The sequence below is a fragment of the Danio rerio genome, chromosome 17, assembly GCF_052040795.2.
Source record: "Danio rerio strain M-AB ecotype USA chromosome 17, GRCz13ab, whole genome shotgun sequence".
Taxonomy (NCBI): domain Eukaryota; kingdom Metazoa; phylum Chordata; class Actinopteri; order Cypriniformes; family Danionidae; genus Danio; species Danio rerio.
Window position 1 is genome coordinate 55,268,766 of NC_141037.1, and position 23,588 is coordinate 55,292,353.

A 23,588-nucleotide genomic window follows, 5' to 3' on the forward strand; every position below is an offset into this window, starting at 1 on the left:
GGGCGGCGTCAGCGACACCTCCATCAGCACCCGCGTGTCCTCAGTTATATCCACGCATAGGGCGGCAGAATAGAGAGGGTGACGTCCGCGACACCTCCCTCCCTCAGCACCCGCAGGTCCTCAGTTATATCCGCGCATAGGGCAGCAGAATAGAGGTCCGCGACACCTCACTTCATTTTCATAACCGGTCACTTTCGTTTTCACATTGGGGTTGAGGGCGGCGTGATCGTCCTCTGCCTAGAGCGGCAGTTCAGCTTGCTCCGGCCCTGAGTCTACCATGTAAACAGCAATTTTTGATTAATTTAATCAGATTAAGGTCATAATCGAACTAAAGAGAAATTAAATAAAGACTTGTCCATACAGTAGTCAACCTTTAAAAAAGCTTGTCAAGATAAGACAAGAATTGGTGTCGTTGAATATTTTTAGAACAACTTTCATAAAAGCTTTGGATCCACTTCAAATGTTGACTACTGCATGTATTTTGCAGGGAAAGCAATAACTGACTAAATGTTTACCTTCAATTTCCCAAATGGACTCAATGTATAAAAACTCAAGCTAGACAATAGCCCCTTTCACACAGTGATACCGGTAAATATCCGCAAAATTTCCGGAACGACTTTACCGGTATATTCAAAAAAGCGCTGTTCACACAGGCGAGGACGTTACGGAAATTTTCCGGAAAAGAGCATTCACACATCCATTCCAAAATACCGGTAAATTCTGACATCATTCACCCCAAATGAGCTTTAAACGGCTGCGCTTGTATTTGTAAACATTTGACTAAATTACAGACTCTGTGGATGATCAATATTGTGAACAACTTTCGCAGGATCACTTTCACATGTCGAGATGTTCATAATATGTGCGTGTGCAGGCGCTCATAGGCACACGCAAAGCTTGAAGGTAAACAAACAACGGCTTATCATAAGCATCTCATCGATGATTATTTACACAGTTGGCATTAAGAAGAACATATAAACGTGATCTGACTAACTTCTAGCAGCTAAATGTGTCTGGAAAAATATTCAAAGGCTTTTATCCTCACAAACCGCGCGGACGTAAATGCGTCTGACTGTTGTGATTGGCTAAAGCAGGTGTCTCACGTCAGCACGTTCTAGACGTGCACGCGCTTATTACGGGAATCTTCCTTCTGCATTCACACAGCGCAGCATTCCGGCAAATTGCCGGTAATGTTACAACTTCTCTTTCCGGAAAAAAGCCAGAACGAATTTACCGGTATTTTCAAAAAGGACCTGTTTACACATACAACCTTTCCGGAAAATTGCCGGCAATTTTCCGGAAAGGTCTGTATGTGTGAAAGGGGCTAATGTAAAAGTTAAACTAGAGGGCCTTTTACTTTACTTAAAAAAAAGTTCTCAAAGCAGTAGCCTATCCTCAACTCTCAACTTTAACAATCAATGCTGTTTCTCAACGGTTGAGAAATGAGCAACCTCAGCGACCTTTTGATTCTGCCAATAAGTAAATCCATGCTAGTGTGCATACACTTTTGCTACAACATTACGCGCACACACAAAAATACTAGTTTATTCTTTTAAATTCTTTATTTTTACCCACCTTATGTTGTACTCTGTCCTTTTCTTCACTACAGTGAATGTTCACACTGAAACGTTTGACCTCAATTTAGATAACGGGAGAATTCTCAGAATTGCAAACACCACGATTTGACACCAAGTATTCATGTGGATGCCACAATTTACACTGAGCATTCAGTTTACTTAAATTGAATGTTAGGTGGAAGACAAGTACGTTGACACACTACTGTTAAGTTAAAAATAAATACTTTCGAATAAAGGAAAAAAAATAAAGAAAAAAAATCCCACAGGGATAGATGATAACTTTTTCATTCTACACAAAACTGTACATTTAAAAAAAATTCATCTAATTTTCATCAGAGAATTTCAGAAATACAAAAGGTTTTTTTTAGCACAACCATAATAGTACATCAAAACGTTAAATATTGTACAAAACTTTGCTTTTCTTCTACTAATTAAAAGTCATTAACAATGTGTTGGAACTACTATAAATGCAAGAGAGTATCTGGATGTACCTGTCAGCAGCATGTGACACAGTATGTGGTCCTGAGAGCAAGGCCTTGTTTTTAACGTCTCTACTCTAACCATCAACTGTGCAGCCTCTTTTCCAGGATGACCCTAGGCTGCATATCTTGAAGTTGCTTCAGCAGAAGTCTAGAACCAGGGGACTGGTTTTTATACATGACAATTTTAACATTGTTCACTCTCTCGATCTTTAGAGGATTTCGGAAATTAACGACGCGCTTGACTTGATCTTTCGTTCGGATGATCGGTTTGAGTTTTCGCAGTCGTTTCGATGGATTGGACAGAGGATTTTGGCTGAACTTCAGGACGGTAGTCTGAAACTTCGAGGACTTGTAAAGTTTTAGTGCGACTTTATTCTTTCTGTGGTTTCCTTGGGAGTTGGATGCTCTCAATATGGATCCTGAGACTTTCAGCATACACTTAACGTGCTCATCGGAGCAGTTGCGAAGACTTTGTTTTCGTTCTACAGAAACCTTGTTTCTACAATCGGACTTGCGCGGACGACCCCTTTTCCTCTTGACTACTGGTGGAACTGCGGTAACAGCTTCATTGACTTCAACCTCTTTTGCAGGCTCTGGGCCTACATCTTGAGAACCGACGTCGGAATTCGGGTTTTGAGCTTCATCAGAGATTTGAGCTTCCTTCACCTCAACATTTTGTGAGGTACTATCTGCTGCGGGGATCTCACTGCTTTTAATGCAAAATACGAACTGGCTTCTCTGATCCTCAATGTATTGTTCCGTGAGGCCATGAGTGGTGTAATGATGCAATATACTCCGTTCATCATTCATTACTGAATCACAGTTCTTGATCATGCATGGGTACTGTAGAGGAAATGTTTGAGTGCACAAAGCAGATGCTTCCTCGTTGGATTTAAGCGCAGGCTTCTCTAAGGTTACCCGTTGGCTTTGAGCCTTGTCCTCTTTCTTTTTGGAACTTTTCTTCTTCGTTTTAGTTTTGTCTTTCGCAATATTTTCCTTCCCATTGTTGGAATTAGGATTTGCACTTGACTTCTTGGTTTGAACACTGTCCCCCACATGTTCTTGTTTCGCTTTCATGGTTTCGAAAGTAGCATCATGCTTCTTCATGAGATGTCGAAGAAGGTTCGACTTTGTCGTATATACCCGGTCGCAACCTTTGAATTGACATCCGAATGTGAGGTTCACGCTCTCAAAGTCCCCATCGACTGAAACCTTTATTGCTTTGTGATCGTTTTTGATATGATCAATGTACTTCAAATGGCACGTGAAGTGAGCAGAACATTTGGACTGGTCACACTGAAACGTGCCTACCTCAACACCAGAGAGCAACGCACTTGCCTTTTCCAATGTGCATCTGTGGAGCAAAAGATAGTGTTTCAGCAAGCTGGTAACTTTCGACACAACTTTTGAGCATTGTTTGACTTGGCATCTGTATTCCTGCACCGGGAACACTCCATCAGTAGCTTTAGCGCTGTTCTTTTCATCACATTCTGACTGATGCATAGCCCTATAATGGAGGATGAGATTTTGTTGGATTGAAAAGGCAGCCACACATCCCTCATGAATGCATCGATATGGCCGATACACATCAACCGAATCACCATAATCAGTGTTTCCAACTGCCATCGTTTTCTCCTGAGTATCTTCAGTCACACTTGATTTTGTCCCAATTTGTCCGAAAAATTGTGGAGTTGCATATTCTTCGTTCGTGGCATTTACTTTGTTAAAAAGATGGGGACTACTAAGACCACTCAACTCCTGTGCTCCAAATATACCTGGATGGTTTAAATCACTAGCATGACTCTCAGCATTTTGAGCTGGGGCTTCTAGTTTTATACATGTGGTCGAAAGTCGATCAAGGTTTCCAACATTTTTCTGCGACTCTGACTCCGTAGTTTTGCAAGACTTAGTGGTGCCGACTGTAAGGGAGCTTTTTGTGGCTTGTTTCTTTTTTTTGCTAACAATCTTAGGTTTGCCATCAACATTTGATTTAACTGTTGAAACAGTCAATTTGGGATCGACTTGGTGTTGAATCTTCCCCGATTTATTTGCCTGTTTGTCAATGAGGCCGGAATGCACGGTTTCTGACTCAGGGGCAGGTTTTTTCGGCTTTCTAAAACCAAGACCAATTTTTAAGACAGAAATTTCATCTTTCGAAAAATGGTGGACGTTTTTGTAGTGGATTTTAAGGCCTGTGGTTCTGGTAAATGTCTTTGAACATAGATGACAGCCGTAAGGTGCTAATCTGTCAGGGTTTTTCTTTATTTCGTTTATCCTCTCATCGCTGTAATCATGTACACGGCTAAAGTGTTTAAACAAAGCTTCTTTTGTCATGGCTCCATACGTACATGCGTCTTCTTTACACTTAAACGGCTTCAAAACACTTTTCTGCTCAGTTTGGACAGGATCTTTAATTGTGTTTTGCTGATCCTTTCTGGTGTCAATTTTAGAGCTCAGCTCTTGCAAGTTAGTGCTCTCAGGTACAGATTTATCACTGAGTACATCTACTAAATCAAGGCGTTGTAATGCCCTTTCAATTTCTAAGATAATTCCATCCTCACCAGCATTTTCAGGGATAATTTCAGTATCAGGTATCATTTCTGTGGCTGTGTTAGATACAGGGGAATTAAACAAATTGGGATTTGTAGCTATCTCAGAGTGGTCTTGAGAGGGCTCATTAGCATTAATGTTGGGGATGCTCTCTGTGCCATGCACACTTGTTAAGGTGTTATCGTTAAAGGTACTTGATTCTGATGGTGCATAGATGAAGGATTTGTGATTGTCCTCAAGTATATCATTAGCTGGTAGAGGCATTTGTACTGTTGAAATGTCAGGATCATTTAGAAAATCGAGAAACGATACTGGTAAATCAGCAGTAAGATCTATTTCGTCTACAGGTTTGCACTGGGAACGTTTTGACAAATGACCTCCTAGAGACTTTGTGCTTGAAAACTCTCTGTAGCACCTGCAGCAAATGACCTTCCCATCCTGTATTATGGCAGGCCATTTGGTTCTTTTTGATGATTTAATTTTTTTGCATTTCCTATTTTCACCAGAATCTAAAACAGTCTGATCATCTGAAGTGATTCCTTCCGGTCCTTCCAGGGCCATTTCATGATTACAAAAATCATCTGGAGTTTTATCATCGTTCACAGGGGTAGCACCAAAGAAATCTTCTGATGATTCCTTAAAGTTAGGGTTTAAAATATCTGACATGCATTTGATTTCTGATGCGAACGCTGCATCGGTACACTCCGAGCTCATTTCTTTGTTCGAATTTTCCATTGACTGCATTGAAACAGAACTTGCCTCTGAAGGAAAATACAGGCTGACGTTCTGTCCGGACAGAGCTCCTGCATGCAAATCATTGCTGATGGAAATATCTTCGAGATTAACGCTCGACTCAACCAGTGACAGGTCACAAGTCTGATCGCCATTAAGAGCATGCAGCACCCTAAGAGAGCTTGAGACATATTTTGAGGCTTCATTCATCACGCCTGAGGGTGCGTGGGCATTACCCGGAAGTGGAATGATGTCATCGTAAGACGAGGCAGATGGGTAATCTAAAATTGTATCAGAATGATATGATGGGTTTGTGTGCTGGTTCTCAGATAAAATGGTAGAGCTGTAAGAACCATGCTCGGAAAAACCTGAACTCAAACTCTCCATTGAAGGCAATGCCCATGCCTGAGCATCAGGTAATTGCATCAGACCGCTCTGGTTTGTTGATGCCGCACTTGGAGGGTTTTCAAATTGAGAACAAAACTTAGTACCTATGGATTGCATGTTAACATGATTAGTGAAAATGGAGGAAGGACTCTGAATCGCTGATTCCTGCAAGTTTACTCGCTCTGTTTTTTGAGAACAGCCTTTCCATTTCTTTACCAGTAACGGAGTTGGCATATTAGTGGTCATGTGCTTAGACGAAGACTTTTTTGACGCAACTTGCGCAATCCTTTTGTACTTCTTTGACAACTTCCACTCCTCAAAGGCCTCTGCGTGAACATTTTTGACGTGTCTTGATAAACTTTTTGAGGTGCTGTATTTCCGCGTGCAGGTTTCAAATGGACAAATGTGAGTCAGGTGTTCTTCTCGGTTTTCTTTTGTCACAGCAAGAGAAGACTTCGGTGTGGGAGGCTTAAGCGGAATCTTTATGAAAGAAAACAACTTCTTATCTTTCAGTAGAGCTTGAGTTTCAGTGTCGGCGTTCTTTAGTGTATTCAAATATACTGCGTCATTGAACTTAATAGGAATGGGCTTCAATTTTACATAGCAAGACTCAAGACGCTTTGACTTCTGAGGACAGTGAGATGTCGTAGACTCAGGCTCAACTGCAGAGGTTTCAGAATTGTTTTCTGTTTCTTTCAATTGGGCTGTGTGTAGTACAAGATGCTCAGGCTGCACTGTGGAATCTTGAGTTGTGTCTGCAATGTTTTGAACTGAGCATTTAATTTCTACTGGGGTAAAATCTTTAATCTGGTTCTGAGGCAGCTCGGAAGCAGGACAAGCCTGAGGCGCGACTTCCAAGTGTAAATGTGAGCGCCTATCGATGGCAGAGTGGTCCACCTGCTTTGCATGCCCTCTCTGATGCAAATCTAGCTCAGCCAATGTGTAGAACACCTTGTCACAGTTATGACTTTTGCAGGGGAACGTCAAGTAGTGCTGTGCTTCATGATCATACAGCAAGTAGGTCTCATTGAAGATTCGCTCACAGTTTGGATATGCGCACTGCGCCTGAAATTCAGCATGTAATTTTCTGTGCATCAGAAGCTCAGCGTGAGAGGAAAAGCGGCAATTACATCCAAGCTGAACGCAAAAGTATGGCTTATCGCCACTATGCATTTGTACGTGATCGTTAAGATGGGTCAAGTTAACAAACTGGCGGTGACAATATTGGCACATTGCCTTCCGGCTCTGTAGTTGTAGGAAGTCTGTTGCTTCCTGCTCGTTTTTATGGGCCTTAACATGAGCAACCAAATTCCTAAAGTATTTAAAAACCTTTTGACAGCTTGTAACAGGACAGCAACAATCTTTCGTGTTGTTAACATCCCGGATAGGGTTGCCCTGCTTTGGTGATGATGATGATGACGTCGATGATGATGAGGATTTCGTTTTGCTTTTCACCTCTGTGCTGGTACTACCAATTAAAGTATATAAATTGTTATTGCAAGTATTTTCTTGGCTAACTTTTGCAGCAGTGTCGCTGTAGTGCTCTTCCTTTTTCAAGGTGCTGCTAGCTGGTGTCAACTTTGGGTCAGTGCGTTTCTTGCTTACACCCATTGCAGCAAGGCGCTCACTGCATGACTGCTTTACATGTGAAGCCACATGGGGCTCCAGCACTGTCCTGCTGTCGAAGGTTTTAGCACATATCGGGCAACGGAAAACCCCGTCTTGCACATGCTTCAATGCATGCTTGACGATTCTGTGTCCAAGGAACTCTTTATCACACAAAACACAATACTGCATATAAGCCTGCCAATTGCGGAATCGAGCAGAAACAAATCCCTTCTCCTTCACCTTCTTAATTTCGTTCTTCTTCTTCTTTCTTTCTGCTCCAACTTCAAAGAGTTCGTAAGAAGGGTTATCGGTAAAATGCTGGAAATATTTCTCGTCCAGGTCATGGAACTCATTGTCATCACTGTCAGTGAATTTGTCAGAAGACAATATAGCGGTTGCCTCCTGACCCATCAAAGCAAGGCATTGACGTTTTAGAGTTTTCCAGTCCCAAAACTCCGGATCAAAAGGCCACTTTATCTTTAAGGCCAGCAACAAGTCACAGCGTAGTGAATTTAGAATTGGTGGATCCTCCTGGTCAAGCTTTTGGTCAGGCTCATTAAAAAGAGTCTCAACAGCATAATAAGATTCCAAAGATGGCTTTATCAGGAACTCCGTAAGTTGGCAAGCCTGTTTTACTTCCAAGTCTAAAGGCAGCAAACAAGATATTGTTTTGCAAATAGTGATATTGCAGTCCTCGTTGTCATGAACTCCCATTTTCAGCGCTTGAATGCACATTTCGATGCACACTGAAAGCCCATCGGTGTCAACCTAAGGAAACAAAAATGTCAGTCATCAGATTGCCAAAGATTTGGATTCCATAACATGCTGGCGTAAAAAAAAAGAAAGGTTTTCTAACCTCAGCCTGGATGACTTTGATGAGGAGCAGAATATGGTACACGCTCTCAGAGAGGCGTGCTAACAGTCTGCATTGCTCCAAAAAGGCATGTTTTGATTCCAGCCTTATTAGAAGCTTACTCCAAAACAGTGTCAGCTCCCTGGAAGATATACAGTGATTAATGTATTGATTTCAAATGAAAACAAGCACTACAATGTTTAGTGATTCTCAAGTTTTTTAATGAGCTCTATGCCCAGCTATAGTTTTAAAGCAAACAAACTTTCAGTGAAAGCTTAAGCCTGGTTTATACTTCTGCGTCGAGTGATCGGTGTGACCCACGGCGCATGCTTTGCGTGTTGTTATGCATTTACGCCCCATTCACACGGGGCGTCAGCGTCAACGCTTCCCGTTCACTTTAAATGGGTGACGTCAGGCATTGCCGAACTGCATTGTGGATCCGTCGGCGCCGCTTCAAAGGCGTTGCTTGCTGCTGAAGTTGGGACTAGCTCAACTTTTCAAGCGCTGACGGAAGCGTCAGCCAATCAGACGCTTCTATGACGATCGTTTCAGCCCCAACTTCAGACACGCCTTCAGTCAAGCGCTGACGCTGAAGCCCCGTGTGAATGGGGCGTTAAACTTTTGCGTGCTGTTTTTGTTGCTCTACAATAACACTTCCGCTAGCTGGCAGTTATGTTACGTCCCTCTGTGTCGAGTTTATTCGTTGGTGTTGTTTTTCAAAACACTACCTCAATGTAGAAGTGGCTTGCTCATTCTGAGGCAGGAACCGGCGGCATGCAACAACTTTAACTGTGAGGTAAACACAAAACAAAACTTTCCATCTAGAGCTCCTTCACAGGACTCGCACTTGTAAACATTCGCTCCAACGAGATTGCACGGCTCTTAGTCCCACCCACTCTTGTCAGCGCTACCAAGCCAAGCTTTGTGACCCCGCGCAGGTTACACCAGAGCATACGTGTGCGCTTGATGCAGAAGTATAAATCAGTCTTTAATGTGACTAGTTTTAATTTCGCAAAGTTGTTTTTACAGCATCGATGTTGTAATGTAATCACAATACATTCAGTTGAACAGACTTAAAGATTTATTTAGTTGTTCAAATGTAAAACGAGATGTCACCGTCGTAACCACAAGCACAGTCAGTAGCTACCAGCTAGTGCAGAAATTCCATTGAAAATACTAGGGTAAAATAAATGGTCATATTTTAAATACATGGAAGGGGGAAATGCATTTAATGCAATGCTTCTTGTCCAATCGCAGACCCACTTCATATCGTACATCTAACAGGCAGTGAAGATCACTTTAAAAAAAAAAAATCAGATCTTAAACGTGACAATTTTGTAACGGAAAGACAGTTTACCAGAAGCACTTGGGCTGCCTGGCTGAAAATTAAAAGTCGGTGTGCATATAGCCTATTGGTTAAGAGTATCTGGTGATGTTTAATTTAGGAAAGAAAAAAAACTGACAATATAATGTAAGATTATGAAATGGCTATGAGAACACCACAACAAAAACACTAGTTCGACACAAATGTCCCAACACAAACCATTAAAAAAAGTTTTACTACTAAACTATTAATGATTAAATTAAATGAACATAAAAAAATTAAGTTGTTCCCCTAAAAATCAAGAATTGTGTCGTTTCAGATGTTGTTTAAAAATAAAAGTTTTCTTTGTTAACCAAACACTGGTGGCCACTGGTCTTCACAAAAATAAAGTTTATGCTTAGACGCTGTACCGTAAGCCTTTATGTATGATAAATGTTCTGCTGAATCATAAAAAGCTACTAATTGTATTTATAATTGTCAGGGTTCTGCCACTCTGGTCTTGTAAATTCTTGTCTTGGTGGCAGAGCTCGGACACTAGCTCTGTCTCGTCCTGTTTTTGTAATTGTGTGTCTCCGTGTGCGCGCGCACCGTCGTGGGTGTACGCAGAGTGTGCGCCCTCCCGCTTGATGCGGCCGCGCGGGCTCTGCGTGAGCTCTTGTACTCGTGTTTGTGTTTTCGTCTGTCTGCAGCGCGGTGTTTCATTCCCAGTGTCTCAGTCTAGTTGGTTTCAGTTTTGGTCGGCGCTGGGATGAAACATGCACGCTGCGTGTGTGAGTGCACGGTGAGCGTTTTCATTCATCGTGTACTCGTGTCTTTCGTTCAGTCTTCTGTTGGTGTTGTGTTTAGCATGTGGTGCGTGTTTACATGCACCGCGTGCTTGTGGTGTTATGAACACGCGGTTAATGAGTTATCTCATTGGCTGCGTGTTCTAGTCTTGTTTTATGTGAGCGCATGGCTTGTGTTGTCTCTCTGTGTCATGTGCTCTCCCGTCTATTGTCTAGTCCCACCCTCCTTGTTAACCCATTATTAGTTAATTATGTTTATCTGTTTGTGTTAATTTCCTACAGTTTATAAACCCCTCATGTTTGCTGTCCTGGGCCAGTTCGTCATCACATGGTGTTGTTTGAAGTCTTGTCCTGTCGTGTTTCCAGTCCTCATCCTTGCCAGCCTGCCCAGTCCTGTTTGTATGTGTATGTATTTGTTTTGTTAATGTTTTCCCCCTCGGGGTAGTTTATTTTGCATTTTATTTTATTTTTATTATATAATAAATTCCCATTTCCCTGCATTTGAGTCCTCGCTCCTTTTTCCCCATTTTCCCATCCACAACCCTGACAATAATTTCCATTTTAAAAGTATAATAATTAGATTACATAATTATTACAACATCATGCAATTTATAAGATTAGAAATATCATATAAAAAAACATTAAAAAGTGACTCAAAGTAAAGAGAAATTGGGAGAATAAATGCTTTACCAGGCACAATAAGCATCCCCACTAAGAAGCTGACGCTTGAAAAATGCAGTACAAAGACTGAGAGCTCCTTTCTCATCTTCCTCAGACTCCAAATTACAAATCATGTCCAGGGCCTCTTTGCAGTCTACCTCCTTTATCTGCAAAACACAACAGAGAAAGTTTAGGTTATACAAGTGTTTCTCAACCACGTTCCTGGAGGACCACCAGCTCTGCACGTTTTCCATTTTTTCCTTAATCAAACACACCTGATTCAGATCATCAGCTCGTTAGCAGAGACTAAAAGACCTGTAATGGGTGTGACAGACAAAGGTGACATCCAAAACATGCAGTGATGGTGGTCCTCCAGGAACATGGTTGAGAAACACTGGGTTATAAGTTATCAGTACTTAATACTTAAATAAATATAATATAGTAATAATAATCAATTAACCCCTTGACTGTCACACCACATTTGAAACTCACACTTGGAAATTATAGGTTATATATGCATATTATACATAACATAGAAGATAGGTTTGGGTAAAAAAAAAAAAAGCACATTGTTAAAAAATGCAAAGGACAAAAGACATTTCAGAGGTTTAGAACTAATTCACAGAAAAACGGTGCTCTAAACCAGTATGTCTACCATTTATCTTTGAAGCACATATGCGATAATACATTTCATATTTTCCAATATAATTGTCCCTCCACTGAAATGTCATCAAAGAGACATGGTGATAGTAACTCAAATGGGAAGAGCAGCTTAATCCAAGTATTATGAAAAGACACCATTTTGCATGATGAGCAGGATTTAAGGCTTTTAAGTGGGTGGAGGAGAGGTTCTCAATCCTGGTCCTCACAACCCCCTGCTATACATATCGTTAATGTTACTCTTACAGATTCAGAGGTTTGTTCTTATTGACCATAAGTGCTATGAGAAGTAGACATTACAGGATATTCTGCTATGATTCCAGTTTAAGAGTGTTCAATCCAAAAGGTAACACGTGAATTATAAGTTAAATAATCCTTTACATTCCTGTCATGATAAAAGAGAAAGCGGTTCGTTCATGAGGAGCAACCATGTTTGACTTACAATTTTGCAAATACAGCTGAATATTGATCAAAGTTTTCTTTATTTGGATCAAGATTTTAATATAAATATACATTCGTGGCCCTCTCTTTAACTAATAACAATTTACTCTGAAAGGCAAGTTTAAAAGCCTTTTAAATATGTTCGGTAAGATTTTTTATTTACTTTTCTGTTTTATAGGACAACAGTATCTCCAGCAGAAAAGATCTCCAAAGATGCCATTTAAATTATAAAAAAAATCTGAAGACAGCAGAAGTCAATAATTCATTTGAATTATATAGCCTGGCATGTTTGCTGCTCCAAAATATTTTAAATGCTTCTTAAAATAAAAATATATTGTGTTTAAAAGGGGGGAAAAAATGTAGCCAGACATTTAAAAAGAATATATATCTGAGCAGTAATCATAATACCGCGAAATCGTGAAACCTTGATATGTTTATCCAAGGTTATCATACTGTCACAATTTTATACCAGACTATGCCTACAGGAGACTTGGATTAAAATGTTCATTTCATATAGATTACTTTTATTATATATATATATATATATATATATATATATATATTTTTTTTTTTTTTATTTTTTTTTTGTTTTATTTTTTTTTTTTTGTTTTGCATTTAAGCATAAATGTTTTTTGTTGGGTTTTTTCTGAATAAAAATAAGTGATTCAAGGACTTTTCTTGTAGAGTGAACATTTTCAGCCCAAAAAAAATTTGATTATGATTCAGAAAACCTGAAATAATATACTGATGTTAAGTAAGACTTTTAAAATGTACATAAATATTAATTATCTATTTTAAGATCCTTGTTTCTGTCTCTGTCGGAGGAGACAATTTCATACAATACTACAAAAAAATAAAAAATAAACAAAAATGTATTATTATACACTTAAAGCCCCGGTATAGACCATCTTGAGGAATGTAAACAAAAACAAGGGTCCCGACATATTTCATGTTTTATATTTTAAATTTTTATAGCTTCAGAGAATCCAAAAAAGCCACATATTGATAATGTTGTGATAGCTGTTTCAACATTAAGTTATGATCGAATTGCCTCTTGTTACTGTTATGAAATAGCAGGACAAGCAGGAAATGTTCATGGGCCAATGACATTGTAAAGCCTCCTTTCCACTGCACACAACAAGCGACAGACCGAAAGTCATTCATTTCCAAGCTGCGTTGAGTTCCGATCATCTCTGTATGCGTAAAATTTGGATCCGACTTGAGCTGCGGATCCGTTGAAATATTTGAACTCCTGCGACTAGACCGTATGCGACCGGCCGACCGGATATGATGTATTTCAGTGTTGTCCAAGCAGATCCGTGCGCGCGAGATGAGAAATAGGAGTTTATTTGGTTATTTTTTAATTATAAAAAGTCTATATTAAAAAAAAAACTTTTCTGTTCATAAATGTAAGTCAGAAAGTAATAAAAAAATATATTTTTAATGTGGTCTCCACATTCCCTTCAATATTTTAGCGGTCTATGAGTTTCTAGTATTCATTCATCCATTAAACTATGAAACACTCAGAATAAAGGCTCTTGCTTTTGCTCTCCTTTATTTTGGACACCGTGAGAATCAGCTTCTCCCCCGTGGTGCACGACAACACTGAAAATACTGCGCGGCTGCCACAAGCGGGCGTATTCCGACAGTCGTGTCCAAATGTCGTGTGCAGTGGAAAGGCGGCTTAATGGTCTATACTTCAAATGAAATAGGAAAAAAGAACTGAAATGACTTAATTTGAAACAAAATCCGGCCAAAACTAAGTTTGTTTTCAGTTCGGCAGTCCGACAGCTCACCAAAACAAACTTTTTGGGGGAGTTTATTTAGCTTCTAAACACCTTTGAAGCTGGCTACAATTGCTAGGTGTATATCAGGGATGTCAAACTCAATTCCTGGAGGGCCGCAGCCCTGCACAGTTTAGTTCCAACCCAGCTCCAACACACTTACCTGTAGGTTTCAAACAAGCCTGAATGACTCAAGTAGTTTGATCAGGTGTGTTTAATCAGGGTTGGAACTAAACTGTGCAGGGCTACGGCCCTCCAGGAACGGAGTTTGACATCCCTGGTGTATATGAAACTGTTATTCTCTCACAGTCGCCATTCTTGTTGTGTTTGTCACTCGAGTGGCGTGACACATTTACAACCCCACCTACTGCATAAGAACTCCATTATAAGTATACCAGGGCATTTATTCTACACATTTTTGTTTTTTACAAGTCAAATATCAGAGATACATTGTAAATAAGCTCAGAAGCAGAGGTAAATACATTAATGAAGAGCCCCACCTCATGCATGAGTTCTTGTTGTGGTGTTATTTCGCACAGACACACGAGGTAGATTTGTCTGAAGTTCTTCTTTCCCCCAAATTCAGGAAACTCTGCACACGTCTTTGCTAGTCTTGCAGCCTTTTCCATATCCTTCTCTTTGATGAGATGCTTTATACGCATATGAAGGAGTTCAGCTCCTTCTCGAGATAAAAACTCATGTACTATGGAAGATGCACATCCCATCATGTTAATAACATCATTACCAAAAAATAAACATGACGAAATATGCAAGAATCCGACAAAGAGAGCAATTTACCTCTCTCCACATTAGGGAGGTCATTTGACAGAATGCTACACAGCGTGGCATTGGACCATATGCCATTGTCCTCTGCTAGAGTCAACAGGGCCTGAAGCTGCGAGTTTCCATGTGCCTGAAGAATGCCATGAGCCATCTGCACAAAGAGAATGCAAAACTTTAAAGTCACGTAGTGTGAACCAGGCTTTCATATTAATTTCAGAAGCGTTTAAGGGGCTGATCACACTGAACGCGCTTTTACCTTCCAAAAAGGCAAGGGGCACTACACTGCCTTTTTTTCTTGACAAGAAAAAAAGCAGCGGGTTGCTCTTTTAAATTTCACTAGGCAACAACTGAATCAGCTGCGTATTGTGCGCGAGTGCTGCTGTTGATATTGTTATATTAGTATTATTTAATAATACTGTAATATTCAAGATTTGCGAGTCATACAGCTCTGGATAAATTGAAACAGCAACCACTAGTCTCTCCTCCATTTTAAAAGTCTCTAAAGTCTTGACAACACAAACACTGCTGTCACCTTAACGGAAACCCCACCCCTGCTTTCATTTGATTGGAGAATGAAAAATACTTGACTGATGTAACACACTTTTTTGGCTCAGAGTTGAATCTATTTTAACTGCGAGCGCACAGCGAACAACGGCAAAAATGCGAGGCGTGCAGTGCGCATAACCAGCATGCAAAAACGCTCGCAGCCGTTAGTTAAAAAGCGTGTTCGTTTTGATCGGCCCCTTAGTGCAGTTTTATCAATTATTTTCGTGAGGATCACGTGCTATGATTTACCACAGCTGGTCTCACATCAAAAATCAAACTACAAACCAATAAGATGAAGTCAAACTAGGGCTGGGCGATATTGCAAAAAAAAATAAAAAATTATCATGATGATTATATTAGCCTCTATGCTAAACAATCTTTTAGATGGGGAGGTTGTGGCTGGGATGCACAAAAAAAAGAAACCAAAAAGCCACTCTTGCGACTTAAATTTTTATTTACAATCTCCTCACTGCTGCTATAGCTACAGCACACGATTTCACGTGTGTTGTTATTCTGACCTAAAGTGACAAGCATGTGCGCGTGGATTTCTTGACCATTTACAATGGGCTTTGTGCTCGCACTCCTCTAACTAGATGACCCCTCAACCATTTTCTCAGAGGATGACAAACAGACATCCATTGCTGCAGCTCTGTTGCAAGTTTATGGAGAAGAGTAAAAAGCACTGCAGTGTTTGGGTTAGAGCTGCACGATTCTGGCTAAAATGAGAATCGCAATTTTGTTTTTTGCTTAAAATAAAGATCACGATTCTCTCAGGATTGTGTAGATGTAAAATAAAGCTCAATGTGAGATTATTGTTTTTTTCTCAAACATATGGTAAAACAACAATATTAATATTATGTGTAGGTCTACTGGTTTCTATAAATAATTCTATTCTACTTATAATAATTGTGATGTTGAATTATGTTTGAGATGTTTGATTGCAATCTTGTCATTGACAACATTATTAGAACATTTAATTCACTGGTAAAATCAACATTATATAGGCTAGAGTAGTTATACTGACACTGTAAACATTTATTTTCATGCACAACTTTGTGTTTGCTATGAAAGGAAAAAACTTGTCGCAGTCATAACTCTAAAATGCGATATGATTATTTAAATGAAGTGCACGCTTTCGGTTTCATTTTCACTGCGAAGTGCTGTTCATACTTCACACGCGGCTCTCAAACGATCACTCTGTGCCACAAACTGAATATTATTTACAACTTTATTACCGGTTACTGACGGCATAAGCAGGTTCTGTTTATTAAAGTAGATGCGTGCGCGTCTATCATTAACTAGAGCGCGCGCCCGCACAGTCAGCAGCTCACGTCACGTGTGATTTCCCAGCCGCGAATACATCATTATATAAAGACAAAAATGACATTTTTGGGTGAATTACACCTTGTAATTACAGTATGTGACTCTTTTAACATCATTTGGAGGTGTCCATGTTGCTGAACCACGTGTGTGAAACAATAAAGACTCGTGCAGCCGCCCTTGCTTCTCTCCTGAACTTAAAAATATGATTGGCAGAATCGTAGAAATGCTGGATTAAGATCGTCTAGGGGGTCGAATCGAGATTGCGATGTTTTTTTGATTAATTGTGCAGCTCTAGTTTGGGTGCTCTGTGTTTGTCTGAGGTAATTAATAAGGGTGTCACGATCCTCCAAATCCTCGATTCGATTACATTTTCGATTCATAAGTCACGATTCGATTCGAATTTCGATTATGAATAATTAATTAATAATAACAAATTAATTATTTGTAGCCTACCGTTTAAACTACCTGACCTGCATGGTCTTTGTTTTACCCATAAACAAATCATACAGTAAATGAATAAAGGTAAGTTACACACATAATTACCACCTGTCAATCACTTTTTCTGCGGGACTCGTGAATAGGCAGTGATCTGTGTCGTTATAATGGCGTCAGTAAAAAAGGTGCACAACCAACAGGAACCAGCCAACAGTATCTGAGGTGTTCGCTAAAATGACTAAGTACTTGTGTGAAAGTAAAAGATGGAAGCAGTCTACTGACCCGCTGTCTCAAGCGCATGACAATGTGTGTGCGTCTGTGTCTGTGTGTGTGTTTGAATGAGTGGTGTGTGTTTTCAGCGGTAGTGAGGAAGGAGGGCTGCTCAGAAATGCTACACGCCAGTGAGGATGTGGATCGTTGTCGTTCTAAAATGCCATTTAAAAACAAAGACATATTAGTGTTAACAGGGCCTGAGTGTGTATTTTTCGCAAGCGGATTTGCAACGGGGGCGGGGCGGAGGATCGCGATGCGCCCATCGTCTATCATCCCAACCATAATACGTACATAGCAGAGCTTGCAAACTGTGTTTTTTTGTTTTTGTCGACAACACGAACGTTGTCAACATAACTCACTGGAAATCCAAAATACTTCCACACCGGCGACTTCATTGAAAGAGGAGAGGATTTAAGCTCTGTCGACGGGTCTCCTGCGTCTGCAGTTTAACAAGCACTTTAACAAGCGTGTTTTTTTCCCGCTTGGCAAGCCAAGCTAACGTGACATGGGGGCGTGGCAGCATCGACGATTCTATTTTTTGATTCGATAATCGAAGTTGAGCATAAATTTCGATCGATTTCGATTAAAAATCAAAATCGTGACACCCTTAGTAATTAATAGGGATGTAACGGTATTGTAAATACCGTCATACCGCAATATTAATTTTTTTCGATATTACCGAAGTCGCATGACTCGGTAAAACTATAGGTCTTCTGAGAAAATTTGCTCAGGCGAATGAAGCGAACGGGACTACAATTCCCATCAGCCCATGCTTGACCATCATCCCTTGCGGTCTGTTGTCGCTACAGATCCAGTAATGCGGAAATGGAGTGTGCTGCTAGAAGCGGGGATGAAAAAGAGCTGGAAAACCCTAAAGCGGGTGTTGTCGCCACGCGCGTTCTGAATAGCGGTGTTGTCGCGCGAGTTTTTATCAGCTGTGTTGTCGCGCGCGTACTGAATAGCAGTGTTGTCACGCGAGTTCTTATCAGCTGTGTTGTCGCGTCATATCTCTCTTGTCCCAGAAACCTCAGTCCCAAATGAGAGGGTTTTTTTTCTGTTGCAGGGGACATTGTAAATACCCAGAGATACCAGCTTTTACCAGATTATATTTATATGATAATTTTCCTTTAAACCCATCTCTATCTAAGTGAGTGAATGAGTGATTAAATGTTGAATGTGATGAGTTTTCAACGATACTAAATTGAAACTTAATTTTTTTACATGGTTTAATATTTTTTTGTTATTAAAATTGAAGTTCCTGTTTCAAAGCTTACAGATAGATGGCTAATTTGTATGTCATTGACACTTTTGGCACTTTTTTGGAGTATTTTCATAAGTTTTGTTTTTTCCTGTAAATGATTCAATAAATACCGTACCGTGACATTCATACCGAGGTATTACCGTACCGTGAAATTCTGATACCGTTACATCCCTAGTAATTAATCTACCGTTATTACTAAAATGTTTATATTCCATACAAAGTGTGAATCAGATTGGTTAGTTCTACTCGAATGAATAGCGGCGCGCTTGCATCATACAGAAAAGTTCAGATGTTTTCAACTAGGTGCGTCACTTGTGCGCCGCTTGCACAACATGTGTTTGTCGCTCTCATGTGCGCATCCTGCAAGTCACGTGCCTCCATTGGAAATGACAAACTTCCACAGCCACATTTTAATAAAACTATAGCGCTTCATACAGAAATTTCATACTAAATCATTTTTTTTTTATTGAAATTGATGATGGTGTAAGGTCAATAATTACCGATACCAATTTTATCGCCCAGCTCTGAGTCAAACCCAAACAAATAGCCTGTTTTACTTACTTCCCTTATCTTCGTTTTTTAAGAATCCCTCCATCCACCCCATCTCCCCCTAATTCCCCCCTATACTAGAGGAGCTCTCGAGACCCACCTGATCTCAGACCCCATTCTATACTAACTAACCAAGAGGGAGCCCCAACCTCAAATATCTCCAAGCTCAGGGCTCTCTCCTGGGATAGCATGCCAAACCTGCAATCAGTATCAAGCATTAGGTAAGTGTGAACACTTAAATTGGGTTTAATGCCACTGATGTGGAGTAATCTGGTCCCCAACCTTGACAGAAGTTTGAAATTCTTCCCATAAGGCACCAGGGATTTGCTCGGAGAATGACAACAGAAGATTCAGACAGCTCCTACCAGGGAACAAAAACATGATAGGTCAGTTATACCATGTTCACTCACTTCATTTACTTATACACTGTTGTCTAAACAGTGAAAGCAAAAATTGACTCTTTTGTATACATAAACCTCAATTATGCACAATTATTAACCATAAAGAATGAAATGCTAAGCACTGATACGAACAGGAAAAATAAATTAATAACTGAAGCAAGCTTTACAAATGTAAAACTCCAATTGTTCTGCATACCAAGTTGCTTGAATAAATTCTGTATCTGAAATTAATATAGCAGGGGCTCTCAATCTCCATCCTGGAGGTCCAGTGTTGTCCTGCAGCTTTTACCTCCAACCCCAATCAGAGGTACCTGTGTTAGCTTATCAAGCTCTTACTAGGCTTTCTAAAAACCTTGCAGGTGTGTTGAGACAAGTTAGAGTGAAAGCTCCAGGACCAAGTTTGAGAACCCTTGACATACAGTAATGGTAATGGATGATTTAAAAATTAATAATAATAATAATAATAATAATAATTTACCACTGATTTCTTCAATGTACAGGTAATATCTGTAAGCAAAACTTGCCAATAGCTCAGCACTTTTTATTTAATGAAATGCCTTCTTTAACATTCAATGAAATGCCTTCTAATACCTTAATATTCAATATTATTCTGTGTGAGTAATTTACCCTGCAGGTTAAAACATTAAAGAATTTAAATGTTAAATTAAACACTTTACCGTCATTAAATCCTAATTCTCAAATCTCTCATCTTCCCTGTACCATTCTATCATATTAGTGTCCTAAGATCAGTACATGCCGCCATCTAGTGTTTAAAGTAATAAATGTAAAAAAGACATTATGGCTGCTACACAGGGGTAATAGTATGCATCCACAATTGAACAGCAGCATATTCATCAAGATGTCTTTCCATGACACTTTGGAATCTGTTTTCCCCATTTATTTTTCAGTACCAAGATTCCAGCACTAAGCCTTTTATCTTAAGCCGGCTAGAAAAATTCTGTAAAAGGTATTTGGTTTTTGTCATCCAAGGCAAGGTAATGAAGAGAGAATTGCCAGACTGGTTCCAGGTAATAGAAAGGCAAAAGTAACTCAAATAAGCACTCGTTACAACTGAGGTGTGCAAAAGAGCTTCTCCGAACGCACAACACGTCAAATCTTGAGATGTATTGGCACAGACTCAGGATTGTGCAACAATTGGCACAGGTTCACCAAAATTGGACAATTTGAAAAACGTTGCCTGGTCTGACGAGTCTCCATTTTTGCTGTGACATTCGGAAGGTCGGGTCAGAATTTGGCATCATCAACATAAAAGCATGGATCAATCCTGCCTTGTATCAACGGTTCAGGCTGTTGGTGGTGTAATGGTGTGGGAAATATTTTCTTGCCACACTTTAGGCTCATTAAAACCAACTGAGCATCATGTCAATCCCTTTGTCCATCCCTTTATGATCACAGCGTACCCATCTTCTGATGGCTACTTACAGCAGGAAAACGCTCCATGTCATAAAGCGCGAATCATCTCAAGATTTCTTGAACATGACAATGAGTTCACTGTACTCAAATGGCCTCCACAGTCACCAGATCTCAATCCAATAGAGCACCATTGGGATGTGGTGGAACGGGAGATTCACATCATGGATGTGCAGCTGACAAATTGATTTGCAGCTGACATGATGCTATCATGTCAATATGGAGCAAAATCTCTTGAGGAATACTTCCAGATTAAGGCCGTTCTGAAGGCAAAGCTGAGTCCAACCCATAACTAGTAAGGTGTACCTAATAAAGTGGCCGGTAGATGTAAATTAGACCACCATTCTCAATGCATGATTGCATTCACCAGGCACCGAGAAGACATTCTGTTGGAGGTCTAAAACTGGTTTGTGTTCTGTCAGTTTATTCTACTACGTCAGATTGTGCGACCTTAAGTAGGTAACAAATTTAATGATGCAATATGCTACACATCAGATTTTACTCCTAGTGTAAATTTAAATAGTGGAGTAGTGTGATATGAAGCTGTAATATCGCCCTAACCTACCTAATCCCTAACCCCACCCTCAGAACCATTCAAATACAGTGTTGGCAGCATATTCTGATGGGTAGGATAAAACGTCAGGACACCGATCTAAATCGATCTAGCCAAAAGGACAGACACCATAAGGGTTCAAAAGACACTTTTCTTTCAAAATTGGTGTTTGTATCAACATAAAGCCTAAAGGTGCACTTAAATAGGCTCATAGTGTGTATTTTAATAGATGCCTATGCTCACACATTAGCACAACCTTTAGAAATCGTCAATATCTATGCAGCAGTGCAAATTTATCACCATTCTGCAAATATTTGCGGTATCATTACAAAAATAGGTCATCTTAGAGAATGGCATGTCTGTTGAAATAGTCCATCAGAGATTACTGTAGGTCAGAATCCAATAACAATGAAACCACTGAAATTGAATTAAATATATATGGTTTAACCAGGCATGCGTATGTATTATACAAACAACTGAAGAAAAAAAAGATCCCCGTGATTGCCAATGTATAATCTGCACAATGTTATGCACACAGACACCCCGCAAGCAGGTTTTGATGACCAAGAAATTAGAAATTCACTAAACAATGACAAAAAAAAAATTATTATAGTCTAAAATCAAATCAAATCGAGTCTAAAAACAACTATCACCAGACTATTGGCACCTTCCGCAGGTTATTAAGTTGAATAACTATTATTACAACTACCATTATGATGATCTGTAGAAAACTTACATTTTTTTTTTTTCAAAATAATAAAGTGATTACTTAATAAAATATGAGTATTGAATGTGTTCTTGAACATTACCAGCGCATCCAAACCCATAATGCTTGATATAGGGAGAATGCAGTTAAAAACATACCACGATAACTTGTTCAGCACATCTGTGACATGTTCACATTCAGGACTTAGGAACGGACTGGCCTCAGCGCAGCACATTATGGCTGCTGTGTACAGCTCCAATAGAGGAAGCAGGTCTTCATCTGGTCTCCACTGACATCCATGATGCATCAAAATCTGATGAAGAAAAAAACAAATAAATAAATAAAAAAGGTCAATAATGAGCATTTCAGCCTTCTATTGTCACTGGTATAACTAGATGATTGGTTTTGCACACAAATACTACCAACAAAGATATGTTATTATTATGAAATAAGAGAAAAATCATTAAATTCATATGCTTGTATTATTGCTGATGAGGTGGAGGCCATGTTGTAATCAATAATGAGAAGATGTAGCATAATTCAACGAATTTACTGACTGACTAGAGGATTTATTTCTAAGTTAATACATTTATAATACATGTATAAGCTTATTTCATAGCAGTTTTCTTTAACAAAAAAGACTTAACTTTAGATTTTAGTTTCTATGTTTTTAAATTATGAATACACACATGCATGCTAATATATATATATATATATATATATATATATATATATATATATATATATATATATATATATATATATATATATGTTTTGGGTGGAAAGTAAAGGCTACTGCTGCTACAATAAGCTAATGTGTTAGCCATCAGGAGCTGTGACCATGCCATCCATACTAACCTAATGAGCATAAGCTTTAAAAACTGTTAAACAATCACGCTCCCTCTTTCCAGCGCACAGATTTTAGGTTTTCCCCCATCATATTGATCAACAACTGCACGAGTATTGTTAGTTTTGTTATCGTTGGTGCAGCGATGCAAACATGCAGCATCGTCCGCGAACAAAGACTGACAGACTTAAGCGCATGAATAAAACCGTACTTGGCAGAAATCCTGACAAAAACTATTGGAGGCATCTAGCGTCGACTCGGAGCTCCTTTTTAATTCAGAGATGAGATCCTGAAATTTGTGTTTGAGGGCCACAGCCTCATTCGCGCTGCCCTCCTCCTCCGCCATCTTCGCTGCATTCACACACAGCAGCCCAAATATCTCAAACTACTACGGCCAAGGCCTGATCCAAATATTCATGACCCGTGCGTTCGCTGACCGAGCAACGTCAGCACTGGCTAATTAATATTCAAGAGAAAATTTGCGGTTTACCTACTACTAGACATATTTAATATGTGTGCCTGTGAAGCAGTCGCCATAGTAACTGTTATGAAGTACGTCAAAGCGGCATAATTAATATTCATGAGTCAATCTTTAGTCATAGTAGTGTTCGAAATTCGAAACTACCGTTTCGACTAT

At 39.6% G+C, this 23,588-nt stretch overlaps 2 protein-coding genes and 1 long non-coding RNA gene across 6 annotated transcripts in view; all 3 read right to left on the minus strand.

The window, feature by feature from the left end:
- The window catches only part of LOC147840047 (uncharacterized), a 543,896-nt gene that overhangs the window by 419,130 nt on the left and 101,178 nt on the right, over nucleotides 1–23,588 (minus strand). The window lies entirely within an intron of this gene.
- The window catches only part of fcf1 (FCF1 rRNA-processing protein), a 178,250-nt gene that overhangs the window by 123,716 nt on the left and 30,946 nt on the right, over nucleotides 1–23,588 (minus strand). The gene's annotated exons all lie outside the window — the stretch shown is intronic.
- The window catches only part of znf292a (zinc finger protein 292a), a 190,734-nt gene continuing 168,689 nt past the window's right edge, over nucleotides 1,544–23,588 (minus strand). The window contains exons 1-8 of one of the 3 annotated variants that reach the window (XM_087288340.1): nucleotides 22,963–23,312; nucleotides 22,263–22,417; nucleotides 19,296–19,374; nucleotides 14,642–14,777; nucleotides 14,344–14,546; nucleotides 10,989–11,125; nucleotides 8,193–8,331; nucleotides 1,544–8,104 (exon numbers count right to left, since the gene is read on the minus strand). In XM_087288340.1, the coding sequence (XP_087144466.1) occupies nucleotides 2,141–8,104; nucleotides 8,193–8,331; nucleotides 10,989–11,125; nucleotides 14,344–14,546; nucleotides 14,642–14,777; nucleotides 19,296–19,374; nucleotides 22,263–22,411 (6,807 nt within the window). In that variant the 5' untranslated portion in view covers nucleotides 22,412–22,417; nucleotides 22,963–23,312 and the 3' untranslated portion in view covers nucleotides 1,544–2,140. 3 annotated transcript variants of the gene reach the window in all.